Raw genomic sequence first — 26,433 nt, forward strand, 5'->3', positions numbered from 1 at the left:
CCGCGCCCAGCCTCAGCTTGTTTTTTAAAAATATTTTATTTTTTAAAATAACCCTTGAGGTATAATTGAAACACAAAAAGTGGACATTCCAAGCATTACACAAGATTACAATGTGCAATATGATAGATTTTGCACATGTATGCATCTATAAAACCACTAACACAATCATGATAGTAAACGTACCTGTCAACCCCAAAAGTTTCCTCATGACTCTTGGTAATCCCTCCCGCCCTCCTCTCCATGTCCACCGCCATCCAAAAGCAACCATTGATCTGCTTTCTGTTTTTACGTTTGCATTTTCTAGATTTTGGGATATATGCAATCATATAGGATATACTTTTTTTTTTTTTGAGGTGAAGTCTCACTTTGTCACCCACACACGGGAGTGCAGTCTCAGCTCACTGCAACCTCCCCCTCTGAGATTCAAGCAGTTATCCTGCCTCAGCCTCCCAGGTATCTGAGACTACAGACACATACCACCAAGCCCAGCTAATTTTTGTATTTTTAGTAGATATGGGGTTTCACCATGTTGGCCACATTGGTCTTGAACTCCTGACCTCAAGTGATCTGCCCGCCTCAGCCTCCCAAAGTGCTGGGATTACAGGCGTGAGCCATTGCACCCAGCCAGATGTACTCTTTTCTATATGGCTTTTCACTTAGCATAATTATTTTGAGACTCATTCACGTGTACCAGTAATTCCTTTTTATTGCCGAGTATTCCGCCGGACGGTGTGTCACAATTTATCCATTCATCTGCTGATGGACGTTTGAGTTGTTTCCAGTTTTTGGCTATTACAAATAAAGCTGCTATGAAAATTCATGCATAAATTTTTACACGGACACATATTTCCTTTTCTCTTGGGTAAATACCTGGGAGTGGAATACGGGATCATAAGGTAGATGTATTTTTAATGTTTTCAGAAACCATCAAACTGTTTTCCAAAGTGGTGGTGCAGTTTTACATCCCCATCAGCAGTGTTTGGGAATTCTTGTTGCTTTACATCTTCAACAGCACATAGCATGGTGAGTTTTTTAAACATTAGCCATTCTTCTGGGTGTGCAGCAGTATCTCTGTGGCTTTAATTTGGCATTTCCCTAATGACTAATGATGTTGAACATCTTTTCATGTGCATGTTTGCCATCTGTATCTTCTCAACTCTGTTCACATTTTTTTCCCCATGTTTTATTATTGAGCTTTGCGAATTCTTTATTTTTTGAGACAGAGTTTCGCTCTTGTTGCCCAGGCTGGAGTGCAATGAAGCAATCTCGGCTCACCAAACCTCCACCTCCTGGCTTCAAGTGATTCTCCTGCCTCAGCCTTTCTGAGTAGCTGGGGTTATAGGCATGCGCCACCACCGCGGACTAATTTTGTATTTTTAGTAGAGATGGGATTTCTTCATGTTGCTGGTCTCGAACTCCTGACCTCAGGTGATCTGGCCACCTCGGCCTCCCAAAATGCTGGGATTACAGGCATGAGCCATGGTGCCCAGCCACAAATTCTTTATATGTTCTGGATACACGTTTTTTTATCACTTAGCTTTGCCAAAATTTCGTGGTTACTGGTCTTTTGTCTTTTTTTTTTTTTTTTTTTTTTTTGAGACGGAGTCTTGCTCTGTCGCCCAGGCTGGAGTGCAGTGGCCAGATCTCAGCTCACTGCAAGCTCCGCCTCCTGGGTTCACGCCATTCTCCTGCCTCAGCCTCCCGAGTAGCTGGGATTACAGGCGCCCGCCAACTCACCCGGCTAGTTTTTTGTATTTTTTTAGTAGAGACGGGGTTTTGCCGTTTTAGCCAGGATGGTCTCGATCTCCTGACCTCGTGATCCACCCGTCTCGGCCTCCCAATGTGCTGGGATTACAGGCTTGAGCCACCGCGCCCGGCCGGTCTTTTGTCTTAACAGTGTCTTTGGAAAGCAGTTTTTTATTTTGGTGGTCTAATATGTTTCATCTTTCATGGATGGTACTTTGGTATTATATCTACATTTTTGCTTAACCCAAGGTTTAGGGTTATATTTTTTCTAGAAGTTTTATAGTTTTAGTTTTAAGGTTGATGATCCATTTGGAATTAATTTTTTTGTATGGTATGAGGTATAGACCCAAGTTTTGGGGGATTTTTGCATATGGATATCCAATTGTTCTGGCACCATTTGTTGAAAATGCTATCCTTTCTCCAGTACATTACCTTTGTGCCTTTGAAAAAACTCATTTTGTATACATGTGTGGATTTGTTTTCAGACTCTTTCTCTGTTCCTTTGATCTATTTGCTTCACTTGATGAAATACCACACTGTTTTGATGAGTACAGCTCTATAATAATTCTTGAAATCAGGGAGTCTTCTTTTAAAATCTGCTCACCTTTTAAAATAGTTATAACTTTTAATGTCCTTCTTTGCTAATGCTAACATCTGTGTAGTTTTGGATCTCTTGATTAATCTCATTATGTGCTGTGCTTTCCTGCATCTTTGTATGCCTCGTAATCTCTGACTGGATGCCAGACATAATGAATTTTACTGTGTAGGGTACTGGACATTTTTATATTCCTATAAATCTTTTTGAGTCTTGTTCTCAGATATATTTAATTGGTTCGAAAAAACAGTTTGATGTTTTAATGTGTTGTTTTTATGACTTGTTAGGTAGGTCCGGTGCTGTCTTGGGCTAATTATTCCTCATTTACCAGGCAAGACCTTCCTGGATATTTGTATTAATCATGCCTTTTGTTTTCTGTTTTATGTTGCTTTGGTATCTTGGGCCTTGCTAATCCTGGAGGCTGCTCCTCCTAGGGTTAGCTAATTCCTAGAGATAACAACTGCTGGCAGCGTCTTTCATACACAAACCAATCCAAAATCCATACCCCCAACTGCCTCCTTTATCTAATTCTCATACACTAAGCCAGTATTTCCTTTGCCCTCAATCACCTCAGGGTGAGGTACTTGACAAGAGACCACTTATAAACCAGTTGAAATTATTCAGACTATCCAATCCTAAACTTGCTCAAACTTGCCTACTCTGCCTCACTCATTCCTTCATGAGAAAACTACAATAAAGGCTCTGGATATTGCTCTACCATTGCTCTTTCAGCCTCCTGACTCAGGCTGGTGTTTCCCCATAAGGCCCATGTAACGTGGTTTGCCCCCTTCTTTGAGAACTGTAATACATTCTTTCAAGGAAGCTGTCTCCGGGTCTTACTATACTTGATTAAAACAAAATCAGATATGGTACATCTTAAAACAACACTGTACTCCATATCCTGTGAATTTTTTGTCTGGTAGGAAAAGGTTTCTTCTCAGCCCAGCATGATGCCCAGCACTGTTCCTATTCTTTATGGGTCTTCCCCAGCCTGTTAACTTCCTCACATTGGTGTGCTGATCAGTATTCTGCTGAATATTCAAAAGGGACCCGCTGCAGATCTCTTGGGTTCTCCATGCGACTTTCTTCTCTGGTATTCTGTCCTATAATTCTAGCTGCTGGGTGGCTTCTCTGAACTCTTGGCTCTCATTTCTCAATGCAGGCAGGCTGGTAGGTCAGCTTCAGTCCCCTTCCCTGTGCCACAGCTTGGAGACTCTTGTAAGGCAGTGAGCTGGGACAATTGTACAACTCCACTTATTTATTTCTCCTTTCCCAGGGATTATTCTCCTTCAACATCTGATGTCTTGAAAACCATTGTTTCTTTTTTTTTTGAGACAGAGTCTCGCTGTGTCGCCCAGGCTGGAGTGCAGTGGCGCGATCTCGGCTCACTGCAAGCTCCGCCACCTGGGTTCACGCCATTCTCCCGCCTCAGCCTCCGAGCAGCTGGGACTATAGGCGCCCGCCACTACGCCCGGCTAGTTTTTTGTATTTTTAGTAGAGACGGGGTTCCACCATGTTAGCCAGGATGGTCTTGATCTCCTGACCTCGTGATCCACCCGCCTCGGCCTCCCAAAGTGCTGGGATTACAGGCTTGAGCCACCGCGCCCGGCCAAAACCATTGTTTCATATTATTTTGTGTGTGTTTTTTTCAGGCACAATGATAAATCAATTACTTTCATCTTGGCTAGTGGCAGAAAAACTCCTGTATGCTTTATTTTGATAGTTTTTTAAAGTTATGGTTCTACCGGTGTAGAAGCTGGGATAGTATCAGTTAAGTGAGTCCACATCCACCCTTGTACAGATAACCAACCAGAGGCTGGGAGAGGTGGTCATGGTGGCACTCAGAACCAGAATTCATGTCTTTATCTTTTTCTTTTTGAGATGGAGTCTTGCTCTGTCACCCAGGTTGGAGTGCAGTGGCACAATCTCGGCTCACTGCAAGCTCCGCCTCCTGGGTTAAAGCAATTCTCTGCCTCAGCCTCCTGAGTAGCTGGGATTGCAGGCACCTGCCCCCACACCTGGCTAATTTTTGTATTTTTCGTAGAGACAGGGTTTCATCATCTTGGCCAGGCTGGTCTTGAACTCCTAACCTCGTGATCCACCTGCCTCGGCTTCCCAAAGTGCTGGGATTACAGGCGTGAGCCACCGTGCCCTGCCCAGAATTCATGTTAAATACGGGTGTAATTACCTTTATGACATCATCCTTTAGTCTATACCTTCTTTAAATTCGAGTTCTTTTTTTTTTCTTTTTGAGACAGAGTCCTGCTCTGTTGCCCAAGCTGGAGTGCAGTGGTGCGATCTCGGCTCACTGCAACCTCCACCTCCTGGGTTTAAGCAATTCTCCTGCCTCAGCCTCCCCAGTAACTGAGATTACAGGCATGTGCCACTGCACCCAGCTAATTTCTGTATTTTTAGTAGAGATGGCGTTTTGTCATGTCGGCCATGCTGGTCTTGAACGCCTGACTTCAGGTGATCTGCCCACCTCAGCCTTCCAAAGTGCTGGGATTACAGGCATAAGCCACCACCCCCAGCCTTATTCTTCATTTTAAAGTAACATATTTTCAAAGAAAAAAAGCAAAAACATGCTTAAATATTCATATTTCCACATGACTTGACTTCCCCAATCTTGGCAAAAAAGTTGGCAGCTTATTCTCCAGAGGGGGTTAGAAAGTTTCTGGACTAGGAGCCCTCTCAGAAACCTAGAGGATGAATGAACTGAATGTGGACATACTAGAATGCTGAAACTCGCAGCTCTCTTCCCCAACAGAGCTCTCAATCCATCAGCTCAGAGTAAACCCTCCTGATGTGAGACCAGAAGTTTCTCCAAGAGATCCTGTCCAGCCCAGAGCAAAATTCTAGAAATATAGACACTGGGGATTTCCCCAAAGAAGCTCAATGAGATCACCTTACAAACACAAATTATTTTTAATACTCCACTCTTAAATATAAGCAAGATTACCAATGATTGCCAGGCAGTTAAAGAAAGTCTGTAACATGAAAGATTAAACCGAAGAAACAGAAAGCGGAAAGACATATGCAGGGAGATGAAAGCTTCTACAGAGCATATTAATATCCTCAAAGATGTTCCAACAAGGAACAAGGTACTGTCTGTATATATCTACATAAATAAAGGAACAATCAGAGAACCAGCTTGGAGTAATCCTCCATAAATTATGATCAAAAGATAAGACAATTGGGGTTGGGGTATACAAGAAGAGGTAATTCTGGGTCCACCATCTGAGTAGCAGAAATTCCAGAAAGAAAAACCACAGACAGTGGGGCATGGTAGCTCACACCTGTAATCCCAGCACTTTGGGAGGCCAAGGCGAGTGGATCACCTGAGGTCACAAGTTCGAGACCAGCTTGACCAACATGGTGAAACCCTACCTCTACTAAAAATACAAAAAATTAGCCGGGTGTGGGGGCAGGTGTCTGTAATCCCAGTTACTTGGGAGGCTGAGGCAGGAGAATCGCTGAGGCAGGAGAATTGCTTAGGCAGGAGAATTGCTTGAACACGGAAGGCAAAGGTTGCAGTGAGCTTAGATGGTGCCATTGCATTCCAGCCTGAGTAACAGGAGTGAAACTCAGTCTTAAAAAAATAAAAAAGAAAAACCACAGACAACCTAAGGAAGAAAATCACTGACAAAGAATTCAAGAAAGTTTCCCAGAAATTAAGGACAAGAGTCCACTTGGAAAGGGGACTGGCATGGAAACAGACCTTCACCAAGGCAGGTATTAATACATCATATTGTAAAATTTTGGAACACTGGTGACAGAAGGGGAAAAAAAAAGTCATATAAAAAGGATCCGGACTCAAAATCACTTCAGACTTCTCTATAGCAATGCTAGATGACAAAGTAACCACACCTTCAAAATTCTGAAGGATACTGATTCCAACATAGAATTTCATACCCAATCAAATCAAGTGTGAGCACATTTTTAGACATCCAGGTACTCCCCCAAAATAAGGTGATAAAAGAAAAGGTTACACAGAAAACAGATCCAACAGAGGAGCAGTGTGGGGAATGCCCAGGGTGACAGCGACACACCAAGCACGGGGGAAACCAGTCCAGATTGGGGTGGGTCAAGAATAATAACTGATAAATGATGTGTCATGATCTTTAGATATGACTGGGGATGAATTAGTGACAAATAGAAAACTAAGAAAATAAAAATGCAAGAGGATTACTTTCAGGGAAAAGTTCCATGGTAATCTAGTCTATGATATGACTCAGCTGTGATTCTTATGACACTGCCATATTTTTAAAAAGTTTAATCACATCTTAATAATTTAACACTGAATATGATTTAACCAGATTACAATATCAGGGAGATTGGTGAGAGGAAATATATTTATGGTGGGCAGGAGGAAGAGAGGATTCAAAAGATAATGGTGGCCTGGTGCAGTGGCTCACACCTATAATCCCAGCAGGCCGAGGCCGGCAGATCGCTTGAGCCCAGGAGTTCAAGACCAGCCTGGGCAACATGGCAAAACCCTGTCTCTACAAAAAAATATAAAAATTAGCTGGTCATGGTGGTGTACACCAGTATTTCTAGCTACTCCGGGGTCAGACGTGGGAGAATCACCTGAGCCCGGGAAGGTCGAGGTTTCAGTAAGCCATGATTGTGCCATTGCACTCCCGCCTGAGGGAGAGTGAGACCGTCTTAAAACAAGCAAACAAACAAAAAACCATCAAGGAATAGCATGAAAACGTTCATATTAAGACATGGAGGTAAATACAAACAAATCAGCCAAGAGTTGGAAAGACTATCGCGAGACAAGGAAGGTGGGGTAAAAGCAGGGTAGGAGGGCTACTGTTTTTCATAATAAACCTTACGGAACAACTTGTTTTCAATATGCGTTAACTGATTTTTCCCCCTAAGATGCAGGATATAAAACTGTTTACAAAGCTACATAATTTAGGTTGATCCCCCGTCACTTTTCAGGATCTAGGTAGGGTTATGGCCAGTTTCCACTATGTGGAGAATCTGCAAGGCTGGAGATCCTGTACGGGTCCAGGGTGAACTACATCAAAAGTAGTTTTCAGGATCGAGGATGCAGTTCACTATTAAGTGTGATGTATTATTATTCAAAGTACTGTTTACTGTGAAAGTATGATGAATTCAGTAATGGTTATACTAAAATAACATATTTAAGTACAGAGTCAAAATATGGCTCCAGGTCTCCTTAGATAGAATACTTAAGAATGAATTACTGGGGACAAGGGAATTGTTTAAAATGCAGATTCCTGGTCCCCACTCCAGGAGTGGGGCTTGCAGTCTTCATTTCTAACAAGATCCTTAGCTGCTGTTGAAAACCACTGCTTTCATTTGTTTTTTTTAAGAGACAGGGTCTCACTGTCATCCAGGCTGGAGTGCAGTGGTGCAATTACAGCTCACTGCAGCCTTAATCTCCTGGCCTCACGTGGTCCTCCTGCCTCAACCTCCAGGGTAGCTGGGACTGCAGGCGTCAGCTGTACTAGGCTACTTTTCAATTTTTTATAGAGATGGGGTCTTGCTTTGTCACCCAAGTTAGTCTCAAACTCCTAGGTTCAAGTGATCCTCCCGTCTTGACCTCCCACAGTGCCGGCATTATAGGCGTGGGGCACCATGTTTGGCCTGAAGCCCTACTTTAAATGCCTATTGTATCTGACCAACTCACTGATGCTTATTCCTCAGAAGAATACCAGTTCTGTAACCTCCAAGCAGTATCATAAGACAAAGCTTATTAGAAACTCATTGACACCAGGTTAACTAATGTGCTGGATTTTTTTTTTCCTCCTCTTCCATTACTTGAACAATCTGTTCAACGAGCAATATTCTAAAGCCAATAATTGATCACTTTTCCTCTTGATGCTTATACTGTAGCTCATACCGTACTGAATTCCTGGCAAGACCTCTTTTTGGTTATTTGATCTTTTTAGGCTGCTTTTCCAATTTCTGTGTTTCTGTCACAATTATTCACCCTGTGTATCTTATACTCTTTACTACTGTTTCTTTAAAGACAAAGTCTTGCTCTTTTGCCCAGGCTGGAGTACAGTGGCAAGGTCATAGCTCACTGCAGCCTCACACTCCCAGGCTCAAGTGATCTTCCCACCTCAGCCTCCCAAGTAGTGAGGACTACAGGTGTGCACCACCATGCTGAGTTAATTTTTAAATTTTTTTGTAGAGATAGGGTCTCACTATGTCTCGCAGGCTGGTTTTGAACTCCTCTCAATCCTCCACTTCAGCCTCCCAGAGTGCTGGAAGCAAGCCACTGTGCCCAGCTGCTGGTCACCCTTTCTACACTAAAAACTATGGATGTGTCAATCAATGCTGAGATGCTCTGATAAGCTCTCAATAATCTGTTTCCCCAAATCACCACAAAACTGCTTGTGTAGCCAGTATAGGAGCCAAGGAAGTTGGCCACTAGGATCCCCTGAATTACTTTTTTTTTTTTTTTCCTGAGATGCAGTCTCGCTCTGTCGCCCAGGCTGGAGTGCAGTGGTGCAATCTCTGCTCACTGCAACGTCCACCTCCTGGGTTCAAGTGATTCTTCTGCCTCAGCTTCCTGAGTTATCTGGGACTACAGGTACACGCCACCACGCCCGGCTAATTTTTGTATTTTTTGTGGACACGGGGTTTCACCATATTGGCCAGGCTGGTCTCAAACTCCTGACTTAGTGACTTGCCCGCCCTGGCCTCCCAAAGTGCTGCGATTACATGCATGAGCCACCGAGCCCGGCCCCTGAATTACCTATGACTTTATCAAGGGATAGGGTCACCTGCATTCTTAAAGCTGAGCTGATGACAATTCCACAAATGTTAACTGAACAAAGTGTGACACTAAGTGCCCATGTCTGAAGATGAAAGAGACACATCTGTGTGTTCTCGGAGCTTCTCCAAGGTGAGCTCTTCTGGGGCTTAACCTGCAACTAGCCAGGAACAGCAGCTTAAACTCTCATCAATAGCTGTGCTATTTCAAAGTACTGGCATTCTCCCAGGACACCCCCCAGGGTGTCAAAATTTAGCCAAAGCAAACTCCAAATGAATACAAAGTCCTTATTTTCTCAAAGGAAAAAAACAAAACAAAACAGAACAAAAAAACCCCCAGATTTATTTAGCTTCAACATTTCCCCTGATCTAAAGAGAAACATGTCAAAAGATACCTAGGACATATACACAAGCACCCACCCCAGTGAACTCAGATAACCTGAAAGAAAAAAGGGCAAAGGTCTGTTCAACGGAGAAAATTATCTTCGTTTTTGAAAAATGTTTCCACGTCCCATTCCACGTCCTCTTCCTCTTGCAGCCACTGAAAGGGAAGAAGAGAAAACAGGAGGCCAGGTCAGTGTGGTCAGTGAATGCTCATAGCACAGAGTAGCCAGGGCCTAGGACACCAGTTAGAAGGGTTCTGAAGGGTTACCTGGTCCAACATCACCCTGGCCATGGCATTTCCGCCACCCCCCGCCTTTTTGAGACAGACTCCCACTCTGTCGCCCAGGCTGGAGTGCAGTAGCGTGATCTTGGCTCACTGAAACCTCCACCTCCCAGGATCAGGTGATTCTTGTGTCTCAGCCTCCTGAGTAGCTGGGGACTACAGGCGTGAGCCACAATGCCTAGCTAATTTCCTGTATTTTTAGTAGAGACAGGGTTTCACCATGTTGGCTAGGCTGCTATCGAACCCCTGACCTCAGGTGATCCGCCCACCTCGGCCTCCCAAAGTGTCAGGATTACAGATGTGAGCCACCACACCCGGCTGACAGCCACTGCATTTCAGAGCGGGGATGGAGGCAGAGGGGCAGGGGCTGGGGACTGGCATCAGAGCAGGAGGTAGTACCACACTCTTGCCTTCCAGTGCCACACTGCTCTCTCCAAGAGGCTGGGAGGTAGCATGCTGAGGGTAAAGAAGGTGGTCTGAGAGCTACAGAAGAGAAATCCCTGGGGCTGGCCTTGGCTGAGCTAAAAAACATAGATGCACTGAATTCATTTTTTCAATTCTGAAACAAATATACTTAAGTGTTAACATGTGTTAGATCTGGGAGAAGGGTTATTTTTTGTATTTTTTTCTGAGAAAAGAATTATTTCAGGCTAGGTACAGTGGCTCATGTCTGTAACCCCAGGACTTTGCGAGGCCAAGGCAGGCAGATCACTTGAGGTCAGAAGTTCGAGACCAGACTGGCCAACTTGGCAAAACCCCATCTCTACTGAACACACAAATATTAGCTGCACGTGGTGGTATGTGCCTGTAATCCCAGTTACCTGGGAGGCTGAGGCAAGAGAATCACTTGAACCTAGGAGTTGGAAGAGGTCTCAGTGAGCTGAGATCGAGCCACCGCCCTGCAGCCTGGGCGATGGAGACTGAGTCTCAAAAAAAAAAATTCACAGTAGCAAAAAGAATAACACTCTCCATATCAACAGTATGATAAGACTGTTGTTCTCCTCACTGTTGTTCTCCTAGAACCCAGGGGTTCTAGGAGAAGCCAGGGTTTGAAGGACAGATACAATTTTTTTTTTTTTTTTTTTGAGATGGAGTCTAGCTCTGTCACTCAGGCTGGAGTGCACTAGCATAATCTTGCCTCACTGCAACCTCCACCTCCCGGGTTCAAGCGATTCTCCTGCCTCAGCCTCCCGAGTAGCTGGGACTACTTGGACCTACCACCACGCCCGGCTAATTTTTGTATTTTTAGTAAAGACAGGGTTTCACTGTGTTGGCCAGGCTGGTCTCAAACTTCTGACTTCGTGATCTGCCCATCTCAGCCTCCCAAATGCTGGGATTACAGGCATGAGCCACTGTGCCCGACCCCTCACACTATTTTATCTTTAAACTCGAGCTTTCATCCATGGTTCCCGGCTCATAACTCCTATAGTCCTCATGATAGTCTTTTGTTATAACGTTGGGGCACTTTAGGCCTCAGAAGCAGGACTCGGGAGACAGAATCTCTCTCTTGAAACTTCTCCTGCACCCCTTTCACCTGCCCAAGGCCAGACCCTAATCTGAGTGTGGGTCATAAGACCTCACCGCAGAGAAAGCTCCTGCCCTATACCCTGGAGGAACAAATGCTGCACAGAGAGGCCAAGAAGAATCTGGACAGGCCTTGCGGGGTCTCCCCACCCCGTCTATTAGTATTAGATCACACCCTTTTTGTCTAATGGGATTTCCACATGGTTGTCCATCCTTTAACCATGTCAATCCAATGAAGTCTCCATAAAAGGCCCAAGAGGACAAGGTTAGGAGAGCTTCAGGACAGCTGATCACGTGCAGCCTGACAGGAAGGTGAACAAGAACTCATCCATGTGCCGGGAGGAAACTCCATGGGGATAGAAGCTCTTGGGCTTGGGACCCTTCCAGATCTCACCCTACGCATCTCTTCATGCGGCTGTTTACTTGTAGCCTATAAAATATCCTTTGTTATAAACCAGTAAACTTAAGTATGTGATTCCCGAATTGTGTGAGTTACTCCAGCAATTAATCGAACCCAAGGAGGGAGAAGTGAGAACCCTGACTGAAGCTATTCAGATATTCTGGAGGCCTGTGCTTATGAATAATAGTGGGGGGTGCAGGCGCAGTCTTGTGGGACTGAGCCCTCAACCTGTGGTTTTTCAGGCTATCTCCAGGTAGACAGTGTCAGAACTGAAGGACACCCAGCTGGTGTCTACTGTGGAACTGACTGCTTGCTTGGTCACAGAAGTCTTCTTTGTTGATTGTTGTGTTGTGAGAGGAGAGGAAAAACACAGTTTGACTTTTTTCCTCACACATACATAAAACATGTATAGCAGCTACAGATACCAATGGAGAATCCAGTGCCTTCCCTGGCTGCAAACCTTTTTTATCAACACTAAGACAGTTTCCAAGGGCCGCAATTACCTTGTGGCCTAATGTAATCAACATGACAGAACTTTTCATGAACCTAATATAAAACCAAATTAGGCTAACCAAGAAGCAAGGCCAGACTAGGGGAATGGGAAAAAGACAGTCCCACTTTTGGAATGTACTAAAAGAAGGCTTTATTTCTGAAAACGTAGCTCCACTATCAGATCTCCCTAACTACATGCAGGGTGTCCATCCATAAGACCCAGTTTTGCTAGGAAATGCGGCTCTCACACTCCACGAGTCAGCTCATCTGCTCCGGATTGTGTGCTCGGCAAACTAGACAAGGGCAAGCTGTCCCACACCTCTCACACAGAACTTCTAGAAAGAAGGGCCTCTCTGGGTGTAGTGGTTCACACTGGTAATCCCAGCCCTTTAGGAGGCTGAGGCAGGTAGATCATGTGAGGTCAGGAGTTCGAGACCAGCCTGACCAACATGGTGAAGTCCCATCTCTACTAAAAATACAAAAATAAATAAATAAAATAAAATAAATTAAAAATAATTAGCTGGGCATGGCAGTGCACACCTGTAATCTCAGCTACTTCAAAGGCGGAGGCAGGAGAACTGCTTGAACCTGGGAGGCAGAAGCTGCAGTGAGCTGAGATCACGCCACCACACTCCAGCCTGAGTGATAAAGCGAGACACTGTCTCAAAAAAATAAAATAAAAAAAGGTCCTCCTAGAAATTTATTACAGGAGATTCATCAACCCTTTCACTTAAGACAGTATTCCAGATGCAGCAAGACAGAGAAGGCCAGGCAAAGCCTCATGGCCCCACAGGATCTCTCCATGCTGCAAGGGGAAGGGGTGGCAGTGGATGTGGAGAGAGCAGAGGTCAAGCCCTCTCTGTTCCCAGGCAGTAACAGGGCCCCTTTCTACAAGACACAAGACAAACCTGTATTTTAAAACCTGTGCATGAAGAGCACCTACCTTGGGCCTTGAGAATAGCAGCTTTTCCTCGGCCAGCCCCTGAGCCTTGGTTTTTATTTTTCATGCTCTTTAACATGGGTGCATTCTTCAGCATGTCAGGCAAAATCAGAAAGCGGATTTTGCTGCCACGGATGTATACCTGCTCCAGCTGTGCCACTCGGCCATCTCTGTATGTGACTGTGATGTTGGACATCTGGAAGGAAATCAGTGGCTAATCAATTAACAGTCAACAGCACCAGTGGTGGGGAGGGCCTTGACTGGTGGGAGGGGGAAGTCCAGAAAAGCAGACTGACATTGTGACCAAGCTGGTGAATTACACAGCAATCAACAGTACTAACTATGTACACTAGGGACTGCACTGAGCACTTTACCTAAACAGTCCTCACAACACCTCCAGCGTGGGTATGAGCGCTCCCTTTTTTTTTGAGACGGAGTTTCACTCTTGTTGCCCAGGTTGGAGTGCAATGACGCGGTCTCGGCTCACTACAACCTCTGCCTCCCAGGTTCAAGTGATTCTCTTGCTTCAGCCTCCCAAGTAGCTGGGATTACAGGCATGCGTCACCATGCCCGGCTAATTTTGTATTTTTAGTAGAGGCGGGTTTCACCAGGTTGGTCAGGCTGGTCTCGAACTCCTGACCTCAGGTGATCTGCCCGCCTCGGCCTCCCAAAGTGTTAGGATTACAGGCGTGAGCCACTGTGCCCGGCCGAGTGCTCCCATTTTTACACGTTAAAAAAACCAAAGCAGTTATCCAAGGTCCAACAGCAGAAATGCAGGGAACTCCAGATTCGAACCAGTTGGCCTAGTTTCAGAGCCCTGGCTGTGCAGCAAAGATGTGAAGAGCTCTTGAAGGTGCTAAACTCTAACTAAAACAGCTTCAAACTGCTGGTCCAAACTGTCTTCCCCTGCATTGCCTGGCACTCAGATTTCAAAGGCATCATGAAGGTCACGAGTATATACCAGATGTGGTTCTGACCCTCCAGAGTGCATACTCTAGAATGTGAGACAGAACCCTCTAGCTTGGGTGACTAGGGACTGAGAAATGGAGGTGGTACCACAGGGCCTACACAAAGGGCCTGAAATTACTAGAGGGGTATGAGGCAACAGCTTGCACAAGAAAAAGAGCAGGCACTGGACAGGGTCATTACTTCAGATAAGAGTCAAGTCTGTCAATAGAGGAAAGATCAATAGGGTTAAGGCAGCACTTAGGAAAGATAAATGTGTCAACAAGGATAGACGGTAGGATGGACAAATGGGGAGCCTGAAGGTGAGACCAGCTTGGTATGGGAGGGTGATACCAATCTGCCAGCATCAACCTCAACAAGCACCACGTTTACAGAAAAAGCAGCTCATTGTATAAACCTTCTAAAGGGAGACGACTATAATTTATTTAGAATGGGTCAGCCCATGTTGTAGAGAGATGGGCTGTCTCCCAGATTTCTGTCTGGCTAGATGCCATCTTATACTCATTCATTCTTTTCCTCAAGTGCTAACAGGCCACCCAGCCTCTGCTTGAACACTCAGCGAGAAAAGAACAACTATGGGCTGGGTGTGGTGGCTCATGTCTGTAATATCAACACTTTGGGAGGTCAAGGTGGGAGGATCACTTGAGCCCAGGAGTTTTGAGACCAGCCTGGGCAACACAGTGAGACCTCATCTGTACAAAAATTAGCTGGGTGTGGTGGCACATGCCTGTAGTCCAGCTACTCGGGAAGCTGAGGTGAAAGGATCACTTGGTCCTGGGAGGTTGAGGCTGCAGGGAACTGTGATGGCGCCACTGCACCCTAGCCTGGGCCACAGAGCAAGATCCTCTCAAAAAGCAAACAAACATAACTATGCTCTGGGGCCACCCCTGTTGTATATGAGCAGTTTCTAGAGGAATGGTTTCTAGAGGAATAGTTTCTAGAGCTTCCACCCACTATCCCTGTTCTACCTTCAGAGGCACCAGGGCTCCAGTTTCCCATAAATCTTCTGCTCTAGGCTCCTCACTCCCAGCCTGTTATCAAATTTTCATCCAGTTCCCAAGTCCTTACCAATCCTTTTCTTCCCCTGAAGAATACCATAACCTCTAGTGCCACAAATGAACACCAGGTATGGTTAGACTACCCAAGAGAGAAACTGGATACAACTCAGGCTCACCTGAATCTGCTGACAATTGAAATGTGTTTTGGGGCTGGGTGCGGGGGCTCATGCCTATAATCCCAGCACTTTGGGAGACCAAGGTGGGTGGATCAACTGAGGTCAGGAGTTTGAGACCAGTCTGGCAAACATGGTGAAACCCCATCTCTACTAAAAATACAAAAATTAGCTGGGTATGGTGGCAAACACCTACTTGGGAGGCTGAGGCAGGAGAAAATCACTTGAACCCAGGAGGTAGAGGTTGCAGTGAGCTGAGATCACACAATGTATTCCAGCCTGGGCAACAGAGTGAGACTTCGTCTCAAAAAAAAAAAAAAAAAAAAAGGTGTTTTGGAGACTGTGCCACACTCATGACTCTGTAAAAGACACAAAATAGACCTAAAGACCTACAGATGAGATCCAGCTCTGCCATTTGTCAGAAATGTAACCCCAGATACATCTCCAGGCTTCTCTGAGCCTCCGTTCCCTCACCTACAAAGCTGAGGAAAATACAAGACAACAAAGCCAACATTTACTGAACACTTATTAGACATCAAGTGCTGGCCCAGGTGATTTCCCCACAGCAGCTCATGTCACCTCATAAAATCCTACAAGGTAAAGAGATGAAGTGACATAGCCATTCAGAGGCAGATCTGTCCCCAGAAATCCATGCCCTTTCCCTCTATTCTCCTGCTTGAGGTCACACCACACTTACATGGCCTGGCTGGAGTTTGAACCCAGTTCTGTCTAACTCACACTCTTAACCACTGCATCTGATCATACCTCCTGAAATTGTTAAAAAGTAAACTAGGCCAGGCGCAGTGGTTCATGCCTGTAATCCCAGCACTTTCGGAGGCCAAGGTGGGAGGACTGCTTGAGGTCAGGAGTTTGAGACCAGCCTGGGAAACATAGCAAGAACCCATCTCTACAAAAATTTTTAACAATTAGCCAGGTGTGGTGGTGCACGCCTGCGGTCCCAGCTACTTGGGAGGCTGAGGTGGGAGGACGGCTGGAGCCCAGGAGTTCAAGGGTAGAGTGAGCTATGATTACAATACTGCATTCCAGCCTGGGCAACAGAGTAAGACCCTTTCAAAAACAAACAAACAAACAAACCAAAGTAAACAAGCTAAAGTATATATAAATGCTGTCTCTATTGCCTAACACACAATAGAGACTCAGTAAATGCTAAATCTGATTGACAGTTAAAATGTGTTTTGGGAGTTGTGCCACTGCTAAGCCATACTCCCTCCAGCACATAGGGGCACATCTCACTCCTTTCCTCACAGAAGCCGTTGCATAAGTCCAACAAGACTTAATCTAGGCATTTCCATAAATGAACTATGTCCTGGCTGAAGCAGGAGAGTCCAGTGTCATCTGACTCCTATTTTAACCCTAACAATCAGGCTCGCTACTGCTCTCGCTTTCCCTGCAGCAGTGGCTGAGAACAGCTTGCTGTGGACAAAACCCCACAGTCTAATGACACACACGCCTGCTAGAGCTTGCTAATAAGCCTGAGCTGTGTTTGTATGAGAAGCCAAAGGCAGCAACTTTTGAATGAACCAGATCTTAATCAAATCCAGGCAGGAAAACCCAGTTTAATCAACTTTCCTCAACAGCCACAATGAAACACAGATGGTATAAGCCAGGTACTCAACTGAAATGACATCCTGAGTGGGAGAAAGAGATAATCTTTGTAGCACAAAGTGATGGGACTTTCTTAGATACCTAGGGCCAAGATGGAGAGAGTTAGCTTCAGGACTGTGAAGGTGCGTTGGGGTGTCTCAGGCATGTCAATACACCAGAAATGCATTCTTTAGGACAATTTCACACATACACAAAGGCAGAGGCACTTGGTTGCCACTGCTATAATAGGAATATCAACTGATGCCATCTATCTATCTTTGTTCTTAGGAAATACAAAAGTATTATGGGGTAGAGGAGTATGATGAATGCAATCCACTCACAAACAGTACAGGGAAAAAAGTATACGATAAGTTTAAAAAACTGGTTTTCCTTCAACCTAGAGGGCTAGGTGTCTGAAGAAATTCAACCACATTGAATTCAGAGATTTCAAAAACTTTCCTAGCAATAGTTATGGGCAATTTTCTGATCCAATCATGTGAGAGCTTCTTTTGGGTTCTCATTTTTATACAGTGACACAATACTATATTCCATACAGAGACCATTTTTCCAAAGACGGCTATTATGCCACAGCCAAGAAAACAGATTTCAAACAGTCCCATCAGCGAGCGATTGGGTGGTCATGTCAAAGCCCCAAAAGCACAATGTCTGCCTGTGCAGAGTTCTGCACCACATTCGCCCATCAAAACTTCTTAAGAATTAAGTCACGTTGAATGTAGTGAAATGGGTTTGACCATTACTCTCTGTATTTGCTTGTATCATTTATAATTTGGTTCCATTTTTATAAAATTGGGGACATATTTTGGAGTCTTGTTATTTTTCTCACTTACGCCAACAGTATTTTGACAGACATGCCATATCCTGCAGCACTGGTGACCAGTGCTTGGCTTGCAGCTTGTTGGAACGAGGAGAACAAAAGCTCCCTGCCTTCCCAGCTTAACCTCAGATGCACACCCTCTGACCATTTCAGGGACCTCATCCTGAGTTTCATATTACATATTTCCTTTTCTTCCTAAAATATATATATATATATATATACACACACATACACATACACACACATATATGAGACAGGGTCTCACTGTTGCCCAGGCTGGTCCCAAACTCTTGGGCTCAAGTGATCCTCCTGGCCCAGCCTCCCAAAGTGCTGGGGTTACAGGCATGAGCCAATATGCCTGGCCATATTTTACATTTTCAAATGTCAAAAACAGTGCTAAGGTAACAGGATACCTTAAAACTACTTGAGGGACCATAAAAGACAGTGTATTTTGTACAGGGATGTTGTCAAGGATATCATGTAATAGTGTCTCCTGTATCTGACTGCCAGGGAAATCCACACGATTGCTATTTTAACTTAAGAACATTGGCCGGGCACGGTGGCTCACACCTGTAATCCCAGTACTTTGGGATGCTGAGGCGGGTGGATCACGAGGTCAGGAGATTGAGACCATCCTGGCTAACACAGTGAAACCCTGTCTCTACTAAAAAAATACAAAAAAAAAATTAGCTGGACGTGGTGGCGGGCACCTGTAGTCCCAGCTACTCAGGAGGCGGAGGCAGGACCATGGCATGAACCTGGGAGGCAGAGCTTGCAGTCAGCTGAGACTGTACCACTGCACTTCAGCCTAGGCAACAGTCCATCTCAAAAACAAAAACAAAAAAGAACGCTACGCTTTTTGGAACTGATGATCTTCCCTGCTTAAGCTTACACTGGAATGTAACTTGATTCAATGTACAAGGATTCAGGTTTACATTTCTGGATACTGACTGCTTGGCTTCATTTTATGTTCTACCCCAGCTTACCTGCACCATGATCTAAATATCTACTTTTAACCTGACATAAAATTTTTTTTTAGAGATAGGGTCTTGCTCTGTCACCCAGGCTGGAGTGCAGTGGTGCAACCAGAGCTTACTGCAGCCTGAACTGCTGGGTGGACTCAAGTGATCCTTTTTGCCTCAGTCTATGGAGTAGCTGGACTATAGGCATAAGCCATCACATCCAGATTATTTATTTATTTATTTATTATTTTTGGAGACAGAGTCTCACTCTGTCACCCAGGCTGGAGTGCAGTGGCACGACTAGCTGGGACTACAGGTGCCCACCACCACACCTGGCTCCTTTTTTTGTATTTTTTTTTTTTATAGAGACGGGGTTTCACTGTGTTAGCGAGGATGGTCTCGATCTCCTGACCTTGTGATCCGCCCGCCTTGGCCTCCCAAAGTGCTGGGATTACAGGCGTGAGCCACCGCGCCCGGCCCCACATCCAGATAATTTTTAAACCTTTTTTGCTTTTTGGAAGAGACAGGGTCTAACTATTTCTGAAAGGGGACAGAATAAAAAGTAAATACTAAAACCCCAAAACAGGGCAGGTGTGGCTCAGGCCTGTAATTCCAATACTTTAGGAGGCCAAGGTGGGAGGATGGCTTAAGTCCAGGAGTGCAAGACTAGCCTGAGCAACAAAGTGAGATCCTCTATCTTTTCCAAATCTTTGTGGTGTGCTTTTGTGTGTGTGTGTGTGTGTGTGTGTGTGAGACCAGGTCTCACTCCGTCGCCCAGGCTGGAGTACAGTGGCACCATCATAGCTCACTGCAGCCTTGACATCCTGGGCTCAAGTAATCCTCCCACCTCAGCCTCCACCTGAATGGCTGGGACTACAGGCGTGTGCCACCACACCCTTATTTTATTTTATTTTATATTTTATATTATATTTTATATTTTATATGTTATGTTAGAGACAAGGTCTTGTCATGTTGCCCAGGTTGATCTTGAACTCCTGGGCTCAAGTGATCCTCCTGCCTCAGCCTCTCAAAGTATTGGGATTATAGGAGTACCCACCACATTTGGTCCCACTCCACTTTTATAACAGAAAATGTTATTGAAGAAGCAAGGGAAAGCGCTAAGAGGATGTTCTCATTCCCAAAAGGCAGAATGATTGGATCTGGAAAGGACAGACAGTACGGGGTGCTGCAGGAGCCATAAGTCTCACAGCCTGAGATATGCTGAACAAACTAAACTGTGCTCAGTGTTCACCCACCGCCAGCTTTAGCTACACCACAGTCTGCTGGCTCTTATTCAATGTGCCTAGGTTTTGGTAGATCCAGTGAAGCCTCAACATCCTGTTATGGGCTAAAAAAATCCATTGTTGAAGTCCTAATACCCAGCATCTCAGAATGTGATCATATTTAGAGACAAAAAATCCTTACAGGCCAGATATGGTGGTTCATGCCTGTAATTCCAGCAGTTTGAGAGACCAACGCAGGAAGATCACTTGTGGCCAGGAGTTTGAAACCGACCTGAAAAACATGTCAAGACTCCGTCTCTACAAAGAAATTTAAAAATTAGCCAGGTGTGGTGGTGCACACTGGTAGTCCTGGATACTTAGAAGGCTGAAGTGAATAGATCTCTTGAGCCCAGAAGTGCAAGGCTGCCATGAGTTATGATCAAACCACTGCACCCCAGCCTGGTCAACAGAGCCAAGGCTTAATCTCAAAAAAGAAAAGAAAAGAAAAGAAAAGGCTGGGTGCAGTGGCTCACGCCTGTAATCCTGGCACTTTGGGAGGCCAAGGTGGGCAGACTGCCTGAGTTCAGGAGTTAAGAGACCAGCCTGCGCAACATGATGAGACTCCGTCTCTATTAAAAATACAAAAAAATATTAAAATTAGTGGGGTACGGCAGCCCATGCCTGTAATCCCAGCTACTCGGGAGGCTGAGGCAAGAGAATTGCTTGAACCCAGGAAGGTGGAGGTTGTAGTGCACTGAGATCGTGCCACTGCACTCCTGCCTGGACGACAGAGCAAGATTCTGTCTCAAAAGAAAAGGAAAGGAAAAAAAAGGGCTGGGCGCAGTGGCTCATGCCTGTAATCTTAGCACTTGGGAGGTTGAGGCGGGTGGATTGCCTGAGCTCAGGAGTTCGAGACCAGCTTGGGCAACACAGGGAAACCCTATCTCTACTAAAAATACAAAAAATTAGCCGGGCATAGTCCCAGCTACTTGGGAGGCTGAGGCATGAGAACTGCTTGAACCCGGGAGGCAGAGGTTGCAATGAGTTGAGATCGTGCCACTGCACTCCAGCCTGGACAACAGAGTGAGACTCTGTCTCAAAAAAAAAAAAAAAACAAAAGGCAAGCCGGGCATGGTGGCTCACATCTGTAGTCCCAGTACTTTGGGAGGCTGAGACAAGTGGACCACAAGGTCAGGAGTTCGAGACCAGCCTGGCCAATATGGTGAAACCTGTCTCTACCAAAAATACAAAAATTAGCTGACATGGTGGCAGGTGCCTGTAGTCTCAGCTACTTGGGAGGCTGAGGCAGGAGAATCGCTTGAACCTGGAAGGCGGAGGCTGCAGTGAGCCAAGATCGCGCCACTGCACTCCAGCCTGGGCAACACAGCAAGGCTCCATCTCAAAAAAAAAAAAACAAAAAAAAAACCTTTATAAAAAAAACCTTTATGTTAAGAAAAGTCATTAGAGTGGGCCATATTTCTACATGCCTGGTATCCTTATAAGAAGAGATCTGGACAGAAACACTACAGAGAGAAGACCAAGTGAAGACACAGGGAGAAGAGAGCCATCTATAAGCAAGAAGAGAGGCCTGGAACAGATCCTTCCTTCACATCCCTCAGAAGAAATCAGCCTTGCCAACACCTTGATCTCAGACTTCCAGCCTTCAGATCTAGGAGAAAATAAATTTGTGTTGTCTAAGCTGCCCAGTCTGTGAAACTTTGTTATTGGCAGCACTAGCATACAAATACAAACAGGGAGGCAGGTGGCTGCCCCCCACCATTGGTCAGGCATGTGACATGCATCTACTCATTTCTTCTGCACTATGGTTCCTTCTGAGGCCAAGGAGCTATTTTTATCCCTGACTTAGAAGAGGGACCAGAGGACGAAGGAGGTCCAAAGCTCACCCCAAGTCACCCTAGGTGGCAGGCTGCAAGCTGATTCCAGGTCTGTCTGACTCCAAGTTCTGTGCACTTTGTGTCACGTGGACTGCATCTCTGAATGGCCACCGAGGTTATCTGGTTAGACACCTTCATGTTACAGATGGGATGACAAAGGCCCTGGAAACCCAGCAGGTTGTCCAAATACATATAGCTAGATGACAAACCCATTAAGATTCACTAACCCAAGTCCTACATTCTCCTCACCAAATTAAAGTACCTTAAAGTGGATGAGCATGCCTTAAGCCAGAGGTCTGGATATATGAGAGATGATAAACCTATCTACTATTAATAGATAAACTGATCTATTGACAATGATGCAATAAACCTGAGTCACCAGAGGTCTACTTCTCTGCATCCAGGGAACTGACCAAGCTTGTCAACCTCGCAGGAAGATGATAGATGCTCAAAGCTACAGAAAAATCACAAATAAATGAATGGCGCAAACCAATAGATGGTCAGGATACCTGACCGTGGTGTAAGACGCTTTACCTCTCTGACCTTCTCATCTGGAAAAAAGCAGTAAACACTATATGTTGAACACTTACAGTATGTGAGGCACTGAGCAGCTACTGCACACATATAGCTCATCTGATCTTTGTAAAAGTCCTGGGGGTGTGGATATTATCCCTGTGGCAGTCTTAAGGGTGTGCTGCTCAGATCTCCCTCCAAAAGAAAACAGGCTTTGAGGAGTGAAGGCAGCTGACAATCTCCATCTTTGCAGTCCACCATGGCATTCAACTTGGGGAGAGAGGCTGTCTCCCCAGGCTGCCAGCCAATGGAATAAACACACCAGGCGTGCCAGTCTGCCCATTTCTGCCCCATGTTAGACTCTTCTAATGAGCAATCACTGCCTTGCTGAGACTTCCTCAAAACTACACTGTAGTCTAAGGTTCTTCCTGCTCAATCCTCCTCCTTTCCCCTCTCGTTTCACCAGTCAGACCAGCATCACGGACTGAAAATTTCCCTGCCTACTACTGTTTCCTTGTTCCTTTATCCTTTATTGTCATTTCCCCCAATAAATACCTTGCATAATTCTGTCTTGGCATCTACATCAAAGAACCCAAAATAATAACACTCCCATTTTACAGATGAGAAGACTGAGTGATTAATACATCTAAGGTCATATAATTAGGAATCAAACCCACATCTCTCTCTGACTCCCAAGTCCAAGTTCTTAACCAATGGTTTAAAGAACAAAGAAAGTGTGAAGATACAACTGAAAAACAATGCTATAAAAATTCAGATGACTATGCAAAAGGCAAAGCTGTGCCATGAGAAGGACACCATATCAAGAAACTACTCCATTATTTACTATCAGAGTGATGAGTCCTTTAATCTCATTCTCCCTATTTTATGGATGACAAGACTACCACCAAACCTGCTTACCTCACAAGGTAGTTACAATAATCAAATTAGACTCCTCCTCCAAGAGAAAAGGGAAACAAACACAGTATGTGAGAAGATTCTCCTAACTGCAAAGCAAGTGGAGGCAAATGGATAATGGCTCTGAACCTGAAGGATTCTACTGAAGGAAGCAGCACTTCTCCCAAACAGGTCCCCAAATTTGGGGATGGAAAAAACAAAAAAGACGAAGTAAAATATTCCAAATCTCCAAATGGCTTTTCTGCCTCAAGACTATGTGTTTTGTTCATGCCCACATCCCCAGAGCCTATAACAGCACCTGACTGGTATGTGTTAGGCACTCAGGAAATCACTGCTGAATGAGAAGAATTTACAGAAGACCCCCAACCCACACCTTTCTGTCCTTCAAGACACAGGGCCATTCCTCCCACACAGCCTCACATGAAAAGCAGAATACCTGGCAGTTCATGTTGTCCTCTGCTTCAATGAGCTTCCCCCGATATACCTCACCGGTGTTCGTCTCACATGTCACAATGTGGCCCTCGGCCTCGTGCAGCACTTTAATTGGCACACCAATAGACATCTTGGCAGGAAGAGAGCTCTACAGTGAAAGAGACAGCAGTCAGTTCATCTTTCAGAGTCTGAGAAGGCATGTGGCACACGTCATGCCTCCTTCAAGGCCTGGCACTCCATAAAACTTAGCAAAAACGCCAAAGCTGCATTTTCTATCAAAGAAAAAGAAAAAAGAGGCCGGGCGCGGTGGCTCACGCCTGTAATCCCAGCACTTTGGGAGGCCGAGGCGGGCGGATCACAAGGTCAGGAGATCGAGACCATGGTGAAACCCCGTCTCTACTAAAAAATAGCAAAAAATTAGCCGGGCGCAGTGGCGGGCGCCTGTAGTCCCAGCTACCCAGGAGGCTGAGGTAGGAGAATGGTGTGAACCCGGGAGGCGGAGCTTGCAGTGAGCCGAGATTGCGCCACTGCACTCCAGCCTGGGCGACAGAGCGAGACTCCGTCTCAAAAAAAAAAAAAGAAAAAGAAAAAGAAAAAAGAAAGCTCAGCTCCTGGCTTGGAGGAAACTATCTGGCAAATATGTGCAAGATGTCGGGTGAGGAGGAACGGTGGGGTGGACAGAAGTAAAAATAGGAATGAAAAGAGAGCATCTCCCATCAACCATGTGTCCCTGCTACCCTATGTCCCTTAATCTTCAGCTAAAGGACCATTAGCGAATACTGTGTGTGTAGGGGAGGGAGATTGGAATGTTAATCTGTTGCACTGTTATTTGTCAACCCTTAATTGTAGATTATTACATTTTGAGAATCATAACACAGGACTGAGCTGTCCAATACAGTAGCTCATGTCCACATGTAGCTATTTAAATTAAACTTAACTAAAACACAATAGAATTAAAATAAAAAACCCAGTCCCTCAATCCCAGTGGCCATATTCCAAGTGCTCAACAGCTACATGTAGCTAGTGGCTACCCTACGGAAGGTGCAGATACAGACCTAAGGACCATGCATATCTAGGAGAGGAGACTGTACTTTTAATGCAGCCCTTTAACCCTTCACTCACCTTACCATCAAGGATATTGAGAAAATATCAAAGTGACAACGTGCTATATGCAGGAAATGCCCGTCATGGAGGAAAATAAGGGAAAGCACCTGACTTGACCTAATTAAAAGCATCAAGCAGTGAACTTTTTATTGACATGAGAGACGTCTCAAAGTTGGAACCTAAGTGCACCTAAGACAGGAGAACATGAGGTTGAAAGGACAGGCTCCTTTGGTGAGGATCCCTGGCTTTCAGCCTTAGGACCCTAGATTTTATGCTGAAGATAGTGGGGAACCACTGCAAAATTATAGGTAAAGAATGACACAATGAAAAGGTAGCAGCATTTATTTACAAAATGGATCCAACGTAAGGTTTAGAAGCAGAGAAACTTGTTAAAATTTCTGCAACAGTTAAAACTGCTGCAACAGTGTGGAAAGCATGACGGGACCACTGCCTGAAAGGGAGCTGGGGGCAGAGATGCAAAGAACTTTTTAAAAAATGACCGGCTGGGCGCGATGGCTCACGCCCGTAGTCCCAACACTTTTGAAGGACGAGGCCGGTGGATCCCTTGAGCCCAGGAGTTCGAGACCAGCCAGGGCAACATGGTGAAACCGTCTCTACTTTAAAAACAAAACAAAACAAAAAAACCAAAAAAAACACCCTCATAGGATTTGACTTCAAGATTCAAAAAACTCATAGGAAATGACTTCAAGATTACTGCCTGGAAGCTTTGAAAAACACTCACCTGGAGAGATACAGAATGTAAGAAGCATGCACGTTGAGGGGGGAGCTAATGAACTTACTTCCAGGCAATAGTGAGGCGACCTTGATGTTTGGGTGGCCCAAACTTCCCGCTTTCTTCCCTCCCCGAGTCCCGCAGAGTTCATGCATTGAGTCTTTCTCTAGCCCCTGGCCCCTCACACGCACCTCGACCTCCCCTCGCCCGTCCCCAGCCTCACCGGCTCTGGCCTACTTTTCCTTCTCTTCGGTGCACGGCGAAAGCCGTTACGGCGGAAGCGTGAATCAAGAGAATGGCGGGCCCAGCTCCCAGAATTCCACTCGTTCCCAAAATGCTGCGCGCAGGACCCGCCTCCTTCCTTTCCCCAGTGGTGAGAGCGGTGTCGCCTCCGCTTCCTCCTCACTCCGCCTGCCGGCTGGGAAACTAAGGCACCAGTACGATAGTTCCGGCACCGGAAAAGAGGGCCGATGACTGGGCCCGGGGACCGCCGCAAACAACGACCCTTGGGGCCGGCAAAGAGCCGGAGAGGGTCCTTGCACTTCCAAGCACCCCACACCAAGGACAGGCTGGACGGCAAAGCGGAGACGCGGGGCCTGGGCCCTCAGACAGGGGGCAGCAGGAGGTTGGGCCAAGGGCCAGGACTTCCCCTCACAATTTAATTTTTTGATCCCAGCACCGCCAGGTAAGGGGCGCCCTGAGTGAGGCTAGGTATCTCGTACGGATAAAGTTAGGTATAGAGTAGAGAGGAGGCCGGCTCAGGGTCATCCCTAAAGGCAGTTTAAGGAGAGTTGTTTGGAGCCTCCGGAATACACTGGGCGAGACCAGGGTTTACAGCTAAGACTGGCAAAGGAGCGGGCCCCGGCAGAGGCGGGGCTTCCTGAAGGGCGGAGCCTCTGTTCACGAAATGCACGGGCTTTGGGGCGGGGCTCAAGGAAAGGGGCGGAGCTTCCGGGTCCGCG

The 26,433-nt window shown here is 45.7% G+C and overlaps 1 protein-coding gene across 2 annotated transcripts; it reads right to left on the reverse strand.

The window, feature by feature from the left end:
- Window positions 1-9,416: 9,416 nt before the first annotated feature.
- Window positions 9,417-26,319, reverse strand: SNRPD3 (small nuclear ribonucleoprotein D3 polypeptide). 2 transcript variants are annotated; one of them, XM_073006951.1, is made up of 5 exons: window positions 25,695-26,036; window positions 23,639-23,782; window positions 20,082-20,171; window positions 13,121-13,313; window positions 9,417-9,635 (listed from the first exon to the last, which is right to left on the reverse strand). In XM_073006951.1, the coding sequence occupies exons 2-5, from the start codon at window positions 23,762-23,764 to the stop codon at window positions 9,574-9,576; spliced, it is 471 nt and encodes a 156-aa protein (XP_072863052.1). In that variant the 5' UTR covers window positions 23,765-23,782; window positions 25,695-26,036; the 3' UTR covers window positions 9,417-9,573. The 2 variants fall into 2 exon arrangements, with proteins under 2 accessions (XP_072863052.1, XP_072863051.1); XM_073006950.1 differs by lacking the exon at window positions 20,082-20,171 and having other exon boundaries at window positions 25,695-26,319.
- Window positions 26,320-26,433: the final 114 nt, after the last annotated feature.

Source organism: Chlorocebus sabaeus, chromosome 19 (assembly GCF_047675955.1).
Source record: "Chlorocebus sabaeus isolate Y175 chromosome 19, mChlSab1.0.hap1, whole genome shotgun sequence".
In the NCBI taxonomy this organism is placed as follows: Eukaryota; Metazoa; Chordata; class Mammalia; order Primates; family Cercopithecidae; genus Chlorocebus; species Chlorocebus sabaeus.